At 44.5% G+C, this 13852-nt stretch overlaps 1 protein-coding gene across 2 annotated transcripts in view; it reads left to right on the top strand.

Annotated features, from left to right (window-relative positions):
• LOC144172990 (cytochrome P450 3A14-like) overlaps positions 1-13852 on the top strand; it is an 87222-nt gene that overhangs the window by 50537 nt on the left and 22833 nt on the right. For both annotated transcript variants that reach the window (XM_077701586.1, XM_077701585.1), the window contains 4 exons: positions 686-773; positions 6447-6516; positions 6906-7014; positions 7951-8039. In XM_077701586.1, coding sequence (XP_077557712.1) covers positions 686-773; positions 6447-6516; positions 6906-7014; positions 7951-8039 — 356 coding nt within the window. The remainder of the gene's footprint in view (positions 1-685; positions 774-6446; positions 6517-6905; positions 7015-7950; positions 8040-13852) is intronic.

Below are 13852 nucleotides of genomic sequence, written 5' to 3'. Positions count from 1 at the left end.
AAAACCTTCTATAGATGATCTCGCACTTCACAGCGTTCGTGACGTTTCCCGGAGTACACAAAAGAGTGCGGGGTGTCGTCTTCTGTTTTCCTGTTTATGACTTGATCCTCCTCTGCCTTATTAAACAACTGCTACTCGCCATAATGATGCCTTTAAATTCTCGAAACCACAGTCTATCGATACAGGCCGACTTCTTTGTACCCTTTAATGACCCTTTAAATGCCCCCGCTCTGAACGTAGCTTGGGTTGCCAGGAAAGCGATGGTCCTGGGGTCCCAGGTCAGAGAGACAGGGGAAAAGAGAGAGGGGGTCACCTGAAAACACACTTAGGGAGTAGAAGAGTGTGTCTAGCGCGCAACATGAGTGGCAGTAACTGGAGACCAATTTCTTGTGGGTCGGTGTGCACAAGGACAGTGAGGTGTGGGAAAGTGCCTGTATCGGTAATCATTGCTTGGTGGATAGAGAGGCGACGATGGCGGAGAGACGCGGAGGATGTCATGGGCTTATGCTACCGAATAATCACTTCGGGGTCACTTGTTCAGCGGACTGGTCATTTTAGTCTGCTGATTGTAGGACCATAATCGACATCCCAAGCGGGAGCTGCACGTTCACCACGCTAAGTTGTGTTTACCAATTGACTTGTGTTAAACGTTTTGTGATTAGTTGCTTTTTTTATTTCACTGCAGCTTAGGAGGACCGACATATTGCAAAACCTCATCGATGCGGAATACGTCGAGAGCTCTACTGTGGAGGAGGACACACCAAGGCCGACCGGTATGCTATGTCTACAGTTGTTACTGTTGAGGTGTGGTGCTGACGGCAGGTTGCGTTAAAAAACCAGCGTTGTATTTGATCTGCGCAAGTTATGCCTTTGGTATGCTTTGTTTCTTTCGGGAGCGAAATAATTTTGTTCCTGTGTCAATTAGAAAAACAGACGCGCATTATCCTTAGGGCGAATTATTCACGACATATTGCAGTGGGCGTTCACTAGGCCAGACTGGAATGCAATGGCAACAAATAACAATGACTGAACAAATAAGTAGGCGAGATGATCTTATGGTACTAACAGGGAAGACGAAGAGGACGATGCGCCGTGAATAAACTCGACTGTTGTAAAATGCTACAGCTCTGCATGGTCGTATTACCCATGCATGCATATACACAAATCAGTGGGTTACGCCACTTCATCTGGTGTTCCCCTTTATGAACTGGTTTTATTACACCCTTCTACCGCATAGCTTAGCAAGTCGCCTTTTGTTGAACTGCCTATGATGTATTACTGGGTATGTTCCCGTTTAACGCCCTTGTGAACTGGTTTCATTACGCCCATCTACCGCGTAGCATATCAAGCGAACTTTTATAGAACTCCCTACGATGTATTACTGGGTATCACAATGCGCATACAGTCCGTTGTACATCAGCCAATTCTCATTTCTTATCACACGTCCTACGGAACAGACGCATCAAATATGACACTGGTTAAACCTGTCTCAGCTCCGAAGAAGCCCCAAGAAGCAGCTGTTATTGTTGGGCCTGACAACCCTAACGTTCTTCTGAATATAGCAGACAGAATTCACTCTCAGGCGCATTACTGACACTCTCCAGCTAGATAAATTTGCAAAAAAAAACCTAAAGGAGTATTTAAGAAACACGCCGGTCTTAACATTGACACAAAGAAAAAACTCCTGTATCATGCATTATTAACGCCAAGCGCATAATGGTACACATAAAACGTACTCGCGCTGTGTCTCGCTTTACTCTGGAATGCTTCAAGCAAGTGAGGGATGGGAACGGCATCGGTTGATTTATTTCGTTTTGTCTTCAAAACGTGTGCATTGGTGGACGAAATCGTGACTGAATGAATGGGTTTCTACCATGTAATACCACCGCGTTACGGGCGGCTCAAATGGCATAAAAATACTGGCGTAAGGTATCTCCGCGAAAACAGGTACAGCAAGAAGCCATTCACAACGGTCATTTTGACACGAATTCACATCCGCTAACATCATTCGACGGCACCAGCACTTCAACCACAGTGTCAGAACCTCTCTCCTACGGTTTTCATTTTGAAGGGGTTATCATCAGGGCGTGATTCGGGTGGTGTTTCTTGCGTCCGTAAACATGGTCAGACGATTATCACAAATATCTGAGAGAATTGCTATATAGACCAGCGGCATCATACGGGCTAAGATAAAGCCCTCACCATGGATTAGCGTCTTGAAGTAAAAATGACTTCAGAAAATGCACGGGGCTCCTGCAACAAACATATTGATGGCTAGGACCGCCACCACGTACCGTTTGGCCCTATACATACTCAACGACCAACCGTCGCGAGGAGTGTTAGGTGAAGGGCGTAGATTTGGAATGGGCAACACCGGAGCCTTGATTGGGCTTCGGCTGAAGCTACGTAGATTTACGGTATAAGTGTACCCTATTCCGCCGGTTGAAACTAAAGTATGCGGTAAAATAAAACCTCTGTCTGAAACGTCATCAATGCCTGAAAAGGGGCCGCACCGTAGTGGTTTGCACGATTGAGCACCGGTACTTTCTCTAATCCCGACAAAAACTGCCATTTCTTTATACAAAAACCAGCTAAAAATGCAACGTGGTTGTTTCTATGTTTCTGTTTTTAATTGAAAAATTTCGCTAAGCCATTTTCACAAAAATTACAGAGATAAAATTTTTAATCCGAAGAAGGATGCATTGACGCTTCCAATCACCAACAAACCACGAATCACCTGAAATAAAAACAAGCGGCAAATTTGGATATGCCGGTCACAATCCACCGCGCTTGAACACTCCAGATGTGTTTCCTCGGTTCTACATCTTATGAAAGAAACGAACGCCGATCTTTTAGAAGACCTGATGGACTGAGGTGTTAGACCAGTAAGGCGCATAACCATGTGTAAAGATGACAAAAAAATCCACAACCCAGCTCATTTTAAACTCTATCCAGTGCTCAGTGTGGCAACTGCACACTGTCGGAGCGCAAGCCTCGTTTGCTGCTCCGTCTGACCCAACGTGCTTCACACGCGCTGCGGTTTAAAGTGCCAGTGTTTCGCTCATAGCACCAACTACTGCTCTCCGACATCACTCGCGCGATATGTTCATCCCGTGATTACTTTTTGTAGAACTGACAGGCACAGCTGTTTACGCGCAGGAATATCTATATACATCTATCTAGAAAATAAAAGGAATTGCATTGAATTGAGTATTCTTGGACAATCGAGAAAAAGACGTAGGAAAAAACTATTAGGAACATAACGTAGAAAAGTCTCCAAAGAAGGTAAATCTTTCCACGCGGGATGTTCCGTCCCCGCAGCCCATCAGAATCTGGAGCTAGGTTAGGTAAACGCAGTGACCCAGATCAGCGAAGCTGACTTTCCGGCCAGCTGCGACCCCTCGCATGGAAGCCTCGGGGCCCTGCCACCGTCACCATTTCTACAGTCACCGTATACACGTACGATCAATGACTGGATATGGCGAGATGCCTCCTGCAAGTGGTTGCCATGCTCTATTGCGACCATTCAGCTGCTTTTGACGGCTTGAGGTGCGGTTCCTCTAAAGCTGTCCTTTTCACTAAGATTAAAAAATTCCCTGTCCCGATTTGGATTTCCGTTCGTGGCAGTCATTGGGTAACCCTCTGAAACGTAAACGCAAGGCGGTGTCACCTTTTGCAGCTGTACATGCTGGTAATTGAGTCTTTACGTCACGCATTTACACGCGACTGTGGCAGCTAAACATAATACAGAGGAGGCTCCCCGCCCGAACTCTTTAGGTGGCTATACCTTTTGCAGGTACACATCTCCTTGGCAATGCAATAACATCTGGATGCGTGTAACATTTTTAACGTCGCTCCTGTGTCAACGCTAAAGACAAAAACAACCGCAGTTTTGGCGCTTTACTTAGTGCCAACCATGTACGGCGAGGAGTGTTCAACTACCGGAATGTTGAACAAAGTTTTCTTCGTCTCCTGTTGAGGTCTCACGAGATGTTTTTATATTTCACCTCCGCGCCTCCAGACGTTGGTTGTGGAGCACAAGATGTACACAAGGGACGACGTACCTATAAATCGGTGACAAGGACGCGCTTAATCTGCAAAGAGAGCAATCAAAGTCACTGTAGTACCTGAGGTGCCTACTAAAGGCATATTTCTGACGCTAAAGACCTTATTCTGACCTTCTTGATTTGCAGGTGGTTTTATTAGAAAAGAAAGATGATATTTCATACAGTGTGTATTCTTCGTTCCCAAAGTAAAATAACTGTAAATGCTTTGTCGTGTATTCAAGATGCACCCACAAAATTCCCTGTGTGAAATGTGACTTTTCAATCACACGTTGTTTTGGTATGGGTAGACTTGTCCTGATCACATAGATATCAAAAACAACCTTTATACATCGGTACGACCTTGACCTTGGAAAAAACCAGAATTACCACAAGAAAAACAAAAAATAATACTATGCGAAGGGTTAGTAAAACATAATGGTGACATTTATATATTTGAAAGAGAGGAATAAACGTGAAGGATATAGGAACTTAAGGAGCGCTCTTTTTGCTGCCGATTTATCAGGTGCGCTACGAGGGGCTCTTTGACACTTGTCATAAATGAATGAGCTATAATAGAAGCTTTCATGTGATTGTGTGGTTGGTTCCAAATTGTAATTCCGTTGAAAACCCACAAATCTTTCGGTATAACACATTGCTATTTCGAGAGGATCTGATGGGGTTGAGACTAAGCAGGTTTGGTGCCGCTGGCTAACACGAACATTTTATTAATTGTTGTGTGTTAAATAATTGATATCAATGTTTGTTGAAAAGTGTGGTGCACTCGTAGCCCCTTGAGAGCCATGAAGATAATGACTGTAACACTCATGATTCTTACGCTCCTTTTGAAGATGTTTTAAATGTCCCATGGGCGTGGAGCAGGTATTTCTTTACTGCTGTGATTTATGCCACCGTTTTAAATTTAAAGTTTTTTATTATTTCAAGCATAGAACAAGCGCAGTAATGAGAGCGCCGCTGAGACATATGTGATGCTCACCAGAAATTACTTGAAAACGCGCAGGGAAGGGGGAAGGGGTGTTAGCTTGGTTGTCAGAAAGAGAGTTTCCCTTGCGATACTTTTATTATTTGAAGCCCGGAATGTAGCGAAATCTGCTAACGCGGACCTCTAACGTTTCTATACTTGCACTCACTGCGGGTACGTACAAGACGGATACACCACACGACCTTTAACCTTGATGCTGTGTTGAGTAGAAGTGTGTCGGCCTACCCAGTCAACTGCTGATTTTTGGGAAAACAGGCAGAAAATTCACACATAGTATCGGCGTCGCCCCAGATTGGGTGTTGGCTCACGCTGGTGCCTCTACTGGCTACAGGTCATTAGTCAGAGAGGATCATACATTGCCCTTATACACAAGCCATAATAATCGGCTTTTAATAATTTGTCTTTAACTTATCAAATTTAGTGGCTTAATTGACAACTCTTATGTTTTTATAATTATTTTATTCATATTATCGAGATCTTGCGTACTTTTGGTTCAGCAGCAGATTCTTGGAGGCAAACATTTGCGCTTTTGTTTTGTAGGTACACACTGTCTCAGACAATGTTGGTATTTCGGTTTCTTTGGTTTCTGTGGTTTAAGCATAACGTGATTAATATTATTAAAAATATAATGTGTCGAAGTTGTGTTATGGCTGAAACGTCCGTGACCCAAACGATGGCAGTTCACCGAAGCGTTTGGTTCAGTGCTGGCAGAACGCCTTCAACCTTGTTCGCTTTCCGTACAATCACAGTCCTCCGCCATTCCAGTTCTAGTTGATTCTGGGGTTGAAACCAGGTAAAATAATTTATTTTTCAAGCGTTCTGCGGGTAATTCCACAAATAACACGCGCGAGCTCGAACAAAGAAGCACACAATCAGCGCCACTTTCATGAAAATTGACTAAGTATAAGAGACGGTGTGAATAATCGTTTTTTAAGTTTATGGGCTGCGGCGTTGGGAGTATTTCGCAAAAAGAGAGATCAGTAGGTATTTTAAGCGTGGCCAAAGCCTGTGCTAAAAATCCAAAAGTGTAAGGGCTCTTTGCAACTGGAGGCGCGCATCCCGTCGTTAACTCTTGACAACGCCTAAACGTGCGACTCATTTGAAATAGTCGCTGGAGCACATTCATGACGTCGGCTTTGAGGGCGATAGCCTCAAATACAATCACTGCATGTTAAAGCACAAGAAAACAGAAAGCTTGGTGCCCTTCGGTTTGCTTCCCCGAACAGAATTGAAACAGCTTTTTTGCGCACCTCTGAACCGTTCTTCTTAGCTAGTGTCGAGCACCTGTGTTTATACTTTTCTATGCATGTGTCTGAATCTTATTAAAATATTGCGCGAATGATCCCGCTCTTTTTGTTGCTGCAGGTAAGAAATGCAAGATATTGTCTTTCCTTACGCAGGATTTTTCAAGTCGAAAACACTCACGAACGACGAAATAACGACGACTGCGACGAGCGTGGTTCTTGGGGGGTAAGAAAAGAAATTTGAGTTTAGAAAAAAAAATTTCTGCTGTATGTTTTAGTTTCTTAAAAATCACCTATCTTTTATGCAGCATATGCGATGATGAACATATAATTCTGAGATTCTGCAATATTACTCTTAGTTCTTAACTTCGTAAGTGTAGTGATCACATCAATGTAATTTTAATAAACAACACCCAGACGTAGCCAACATTATGAAGCTGAACATTATGAAGGTTATTTGTGGCCTTGCTAGAAACGTTAGGGCGGAAATATCTGCGAGTTGAGCACATTTTGTCCTGATTTTCTTCAATCTCACAACATTTGACACGCATCACCCCAGTAACTGTGTTTATGAATTTACGTGTTTCTAGAACCTGAAACCACCACTTTTTGCAGGTTTGAGTCGGTGTCCACTGCGTTGGCCTATATTATCTTTAATATTGCAAAGCATCAAGACGTTCAACAGAGAGTGCACAAAGAAGTGCTGGAGGCCGTAAAGAATTGGGTGGGTAAACTATATTAATTTAGGTGGCTTGATCGGTACTATATTATACTACGTCTGCTATACACTTCTGGGAACAGTTCCCTATGCACGCACCGGGTATTCTTTACTATCACAGTGAGGATTTCTTTTATGTTGCGTTTCTATGAAGTTCGGCTTAAAATATGTTTTTCGGTGCTACATAACCTATTTAAAGAGACAGTCTATCAACTTTATGAATACAGTGTGCTATCGTAAAAATTTACAGCGCACATTTTATGCCAACGCTGAAATTTAATAAAGCTATGGAGAAGGCCTACATGAAGAACGGGATATATAAAGTGGAAAGCTAACGATAAAAAGGCAATACTCCACTGCTAGAAGGTAATATGCCCGCAATATCCAAAGGCGTAAATTGTTGTTTTCACAAGTTCTTTAAAATGGCCAAGTTTTCTTTTAAGGGTGCTTAGAAAATGTATCATAACTACTACTTGCCTATCCTCCGTTATAAAATGCACACTAATTGACAAAAAAAAGTCAGACTTTCATATACACTCTTGCGATGTTGAGCAAAGAAATCTGCCAATTACATTTGGCCCTGACTGTCCTAAATGTTACTAATTGAAACAAAATTTATATTGATGATCATTGCTGAACTACCATATTATAGCACTCCTAAAGAACTGTTGAGTTATTGGCTTTACTGTGCGTGATATCTTATTTAGACCATCAAGCGGAGGTTAAGGCAAGAAACAGAAATATAACTAAAAACGACACAGCCAGACTGCAGTGAGTGCCTGCAAGATAACTCAACTGTGATAATTTTTACCATAAAAAACTAACAAAAGTAACAGAAATAACGGGCATTTTACTATAATTGTGGATGACACTTTGCCCCAAGCACATTTAGCAGAAACTTGTATCTCCCTCAACGGGAACATAATTCTTGTTTCTTTGTAGGGTTCTCTGGATTACGAGGTAGTTAAGAAGCTGAACTACCTTGAGCAGGTGGTGAACGAGACGTTGCGACTGTATCCACCCGGCCTCTTGTAAGTACTTTTGCAATAACTGCATCACCACCAGCACCGTGATAAAAAATTCTATCTCGGACAGGGTCAGCAGAGAATGTCAAACGTATATGAGATTGAATCGTATGAAGATACTCGCTGTCAGCTGGCTTTTTTTTACGCGAAATTTTATTTATTATATCCTGACGAATTTTATACAACACAATATACAGAAAGAGGTCCCAAAGTAAACACTGTAGTGGGACCTCTTATTAGTAAACGCGAGAAGTGATATAAAAAGGTACAGAAAATGCAGTCGCGCGTTGAGTAGATAAGGTGAAAAATACAACAAACAAGGCTAATCAACTAATATACGTTTGTGTGACAGAAATATTTTCGAATACAGAATACATAATTATACATTGCAACATATTTAAATGTTGGTCATGAAGAACATAGGCGTAATAATAAATTTTCTTGGTAATCACAGTAAAAAACAGTCCACAAGAATTAGCGGGATAAAAATGTCCTGAGTGAGTGTTTGAATAAAGAAATAGACGACAGATCTTTAAGTTCAAGAGGGAAACTGTTCCATTTCTTTATAGCAGCGAATTCTACCGTTTGTTTTCCATAGTTTGTGCGTACTCTTGGAAGCAGATAGTTGTGTTGAAGTGAGAGCCGTGTGTTGTTAGGATTGGTAAGTTGCTTTATATTGATTATGTATAAGTATTCCGAATTTTTGGTTAAACGGTACGAAAATATTCCCAGGTTATACAAAACGAGTTTGTCAACGGTAAAAATGTTTAGTTTCCGAAAAAGTGTGCGCACATGCGCGTTGTACTGGCTGGATGTTATCAGTCGAACCGCTTGGTTTTGAATGTGCTGAAGGGGGGGTGAGGTGCGAATGATAAGTAAAGCTCCAAGACACGATACCGTTTATTCTCACTTTATTAGAAAACTGTGTCTGACACAATATTACGAGAGCATAATTTCGTTTCCACTATCTTTCACTTCGATTACGGCATCCTCGGATAAGTGAACAATTCCTGGATGCCAGTTATGAAATAATACACCGGAAAGTAAGAAACGTGCTGCAAATGTAGTAGTTGCAGCGAGCTTCTATAGTTTAAGCGCATTTTTTATTCATGGCTTGTTGTCCGCTTTGAGTCACATTCTCTTTACCACAGTTCCAACTAGACTTCTTCCTACCGAACGCTGTGATTATAACATCTTGCTCCTTGTGATGAGGTGCCGCTGCAACATATAAGAGGGGCCAATCCTCCGAATTTCTCGGGTGTAGCCAAAAAAGACGCAAGTGCCGAGAAACAAGAGGAGAGAAGCTGTTTGGTCTCGGAGGCAGCAAGACGGCCACCCTCGCGGTGTAGGCCGGAAGACCGTCGCTGGCTCTCCCGTCCGAGCCACCACCCGGGCTGTCGACGAGACAACGGCCTACAACGAGGCAAGAAGCTGTTGCGCCCGTTGGAGTGAGCGGTGTTGCGGTGGCGTGCAGCGCAGGTAGCGAACCCTCGCTTCGGGCCAGTCCTAAGCTCTTTCCTCCCGCCGCTAGCCATCGGCCACCATCACGTTCTGGGCGGTGGGGCAACCCTTCGTTAGTTAACTGCGGCAACCTGCTCCGTTGGGCAGTCACTATTCATCGTAGACCATAGAGAAGTACCTGTACGATTCGTCACTGGGACACAGCCTCGCCACTACTATCGTCGCAAGAGTATGACTCCTGCTTTTGTAGCCTGAGCTACACTGGCCGACCGAGGCTGCTGGAGAGCCCTGCTGCGCATGAGCGAGGAGCAGTGACTTCACACGACGCACAGCTTGCGCACCGGAGCCGCCGCCGCAGCGCGCTCTTCTGGGGTCTGCGCAGACCAGACGAGTGACGTCATAGCCGCGGCAAACGCGCCGGCGCCGGCGCATGCCCAGCTGTGCGCCTCTGTTGTGCAGTAGACAAGTCTGGCGCGGCGCCGGAGCCGCAGTGCTCAACCAGACGTTGAACAAAAATACATATACATGTGTCACATAATGCCTATACCATGTGTGTGTCATTGACGCAGCAGTACGCATGATATAAAAGCTAATCCTAGACAACCAGGAAAGCTAAGAATAGCCAGCTGAACCCTCGCTCACGCTACGCATATCTTGGCATAGCCGAGCCACACCACTGCTAATCTTTTAACTCTGTCGACTCTCCTCCGCCCCTGCTTGTGCTTCCGCGTCTACTCTCTGTGTGTGCTTAAGCGTCCATTCCGCTGTGTACGTATCTCACGTTAACATATTATGTGTGTGTGCGTGCTTTGCAAGAACGTAGTCGGCGTTTGTGACTTTCTACGCGGGCCGGCCAAGTGTTCCATACAAAAAGGGAGAGCCTGCGAGTATTTGCATTTTACCATCAGAAAAAAGAGCCTTGCTATTGTTTCTGTAGGCATTTCGCCATTCACTAAATGTACATAGCCGGACTGGAAAAAATAATTAAAGCCGGACAGAGGCTAGGCTTGACCGGCGAAGAGCTTCGGAAGTATTTCGACACCGAGCGCGAGAAACTTAAAGCAGAGTTAGCTCTGAACAGAGAGGCCAGGCGACTTATTGTATATGTTGCTGTATTAAGACAAAGTGGTTTGCCCTAAGAAGAGATGGCGAGGCAATATGAGAAAACTAGGAAAGGGAGAGTAAAGGGAGAGGAAAGGGATGCCCTCAGAAAGTATGAGAACTGAAAGGAGGTGGAGGAGCAAGAGATAGCTGCACTCAAGCTACAAATCGCTGTTCTTGAGTCTCGCTTACGTTTCGTCCCTGTTGATGGCGTACCTGCAAATATGACAGGCTCCAAACCTGGTCACATGTCTGATACATTAGTGTCTCGTCCAAGGGAACTTGAGATTAACAAAAAGACTGGTGGTAGTGGAAAGAGAGCCAAGAGCAGGGAAGTGATTTATCAGTAGGGAAACATAAGCTGCAATTCCAAGAGGCGAGTCTGCTACCTGTCACTAGAACTTCAAAAACTGACAATCCTGCTCTATTAGCACGGTAGCCTTACAATGAGAGTGCGAGGGGTCCTCAGGAGAAAGAGTTCCAATGTTCGCCTAGAGCAAAAAAATATCCGAGCAACAAAACGTTTATTTATACGGGAGGACCTTCAGTTATCCCTGAGCCCTTACCCTGTTCGGAAAAGGTGTTGTGGAAAAGGGCAAAACGAAAAAAGACTGCGATTGTATTGTCCAGAAAATACATCTATTTGTGGTTCACATTACAAAATGACCCAACCACGAGTGCGCTGTCGTTTTCTTAGCTTTCTAAGCCATCGTAAATCATGGGACTTCAAAAACGTCAGGGTAAAGCGTGAACGGCAAGCTGTGTTGACCACTCAATCAACACAACGGGGTTTAATGTTACATGCGAATTTAAGGTTGCACAAACCTTACATCAACCCGCCCTCTGATATCCGCATTTCCGCGTGGAAGATCACTGTGCATATGAAATCCCGAGACAGAAGTTCGCGTAAGCAGAAACAATTCAGACCGAAACAGGAGGGGAAACGTGATAAGCGGAAAACACGTTTGTTTTTTAACTTTCGGGAGAGGCGTGTTGGTTTAATTTGGTCGAGAATAGATCCAACACGCTGTTTCAGAGGGTGCAAAAACAGATACCGCAGAGTCTTACACCGCAGGGGTGCATGCTGCCCAAGGCAAAAAGCACCGATATGCTTCCCGAACAACCCTTGGCTCTCCCCAGAACACTCGCGCGTGAGCTGACATAATTCTGTGCCATTTCTCTGCAGTAGGATGATATTGGTGTTATGTATTCTATGTTTTTTTGGTGCTGGTCGTACCGTTACCCGAGTAAAACACGCCAAACACATGTCGTCTTTCAGTAAAACGTGTAGCACAACTCACCGCGAAAAAAGGCCCTGCATTTGAACTATTTTGGTGAACTTTTTTTAAAATTACCTTGGTATCTGAGCTGTGTACTTTGCAGGCTTTTCTTCGGAATCATTTTCAGAGACTACATCTACACCCCCTCACAAATTCTGATAGGTAGACTAGCTTCCCGACCATGCCAATTAGGGTAGCTCTTCAGAAAACTTCAGAATTTCAGAAAACTTCAGAAAACTTCTCTTCAGAAAACTTCTAGAAAACTTTCTTAAGACGGAGGTAGTGGGATCACGTGCCACTGCAAGAAATCAGAGAGGTCAATCCACCGAATTCCACGCGTGTAGCCCACAAAAAAAGGCGGAAGTGACTTGAAAAAAAGGGAGAGAAGCTGTTAGTTCTTGGAGGCAGCAAGACGGCCACACTCTCGGTGTAGGCCCGAGGACCATCGCCGGCTCTCCCATACGAGCCGCCACCCGGGCTGTCAATAAGACAACGGCCGACAACGAGACAAGAAGCTGTTGCGCCCGTTGGAGTGAGGGGTGTTCCTGTGGCGAGCAGCGCAGGCAGCGAGCCCTCGCTGAGGACCAGTGCTCGACTCTTCCCTCCCGCCGCAAGCCATCGGCCACCATCAGGTTCCTGGCCAGTGGGCCAACACTTCTTCAATTAACTACGGACACCTTCGCCGTTGGACTGTAACTACTCATCATCAACCATAGCGAAGTACCTTTCTGATTCTTCACTTCGATACGGCTTCGCCTCTACGATTATCGCAAGAGTATGACTCGTGCTGTTTAACTCTGTCCACTCTCGTCCACGCCTGCTTGTGTTTCCGCGCCTACTCTGCGTGTGTTCTTAAGTGTCCATTCCGCTGTGTACGTATCTCACGTTAATATATTTGGTGTGTGTGCATGTTTTCCCAGAATGTATTCGGGGTTCGTGAATTTGTACGCGATCCGGCCACACATTCCTTAAACTCGCTGTAAATGTTATTCATATCCTAGCTTGTCGCGTCTCCTTCCATGCACAGCGTGCTTTTTGCGGAAACATATCAATCAAATGGAAAGAAGAATGCCTCCGCCAGTTCTGTCGCGCCAATGGGCGTGAAAAGAATGCTCCCGCGAACAAATAACGAAATTTCTCTACTGAATACAGAGTTTATACGGAGTACGCCGCCCCTAGCGTAACTCCAGTAGATATTAGTGCCACAAACAGTGAAATAACATGAATTCGCACAATATAAATTTTCAGCACCGTTTCCGTGTTTTTATTTTTATTAGAAGCAACATCATTCTCCGTATGATTTCTATATAGTCAATATACATACAGAATTCATAGGGACGATGATTTCGCGGTTCTAGTTGCCTTAAACCTTTAATACCGGTGGTTTTGTCAGGTATTCGATATTTTATTTGTATGTGATTCAAAAAAATCTTCCCACTTGTGTGGCGGATTCGTGTGAACCTTAGAAAGTACTCCGCATTCCCATAATTCCGTATACACGGAACGTTTCATGAAGGTACTAGCACCACTATCAATCAAACGGGTACCCGTACAGAGTGACGGAGTGACAGCACGTTGTCTTACCGAATAAGCTACGCCCACTCGAAGAAACAGGCACACAGACGGTGAAATCAACGAGCACAGCCCGCGGGTCTACCTTTTGCGCCCATTCAAAGCCCTCGCGTGAAATGCAAACTCCATAATCTGTGGTCACGGCGTTCACGTGGTTTGGCTTAGCGGCAAACGGAATAGCGTCTGGGGAACAGGACAGTGGAGAGGCCGCTCTTTGGTGGTGACACGTGAAAGAAGACTGAGAGGGAGGCAGTGAGAAAGGTGACGCCATTGCCGCCCTTGCCGCCCTCGTCCTAACCTTTCACCAGACGTTCCTCTCCGTTTTCTTTTTCCCGTCGCTGCTGGCTTCGGCCGTATCTGGGTTCACTCTTTTTAAAGCAACGTGTGTGAATTTAAGTGACGTGT

This window comes from Haemaphysalis longicornis, unplaced genomic scaffold, assembly GCF_048455015.1.
Source record: "Haemaphysalis longicornis isolate Haplotype H1 unplaced genomic scaffold, Haemaphysalis longicornis Haplotype H1 scaffold_28, whole genome shotgun sequence".
NCBI classification, from domain to species: Eukaryota; Metazoa; Arthropoda; class Arachnida; order Ixodida; family Ixodidae; genus Haemaphysalis; species Haemaphysalis longicornis.
The sequence above is the reverse complement of the archived record's forward strand: the minus strand, read 5'-3'. Positions and strand labels throughout refer to the sequence as shown.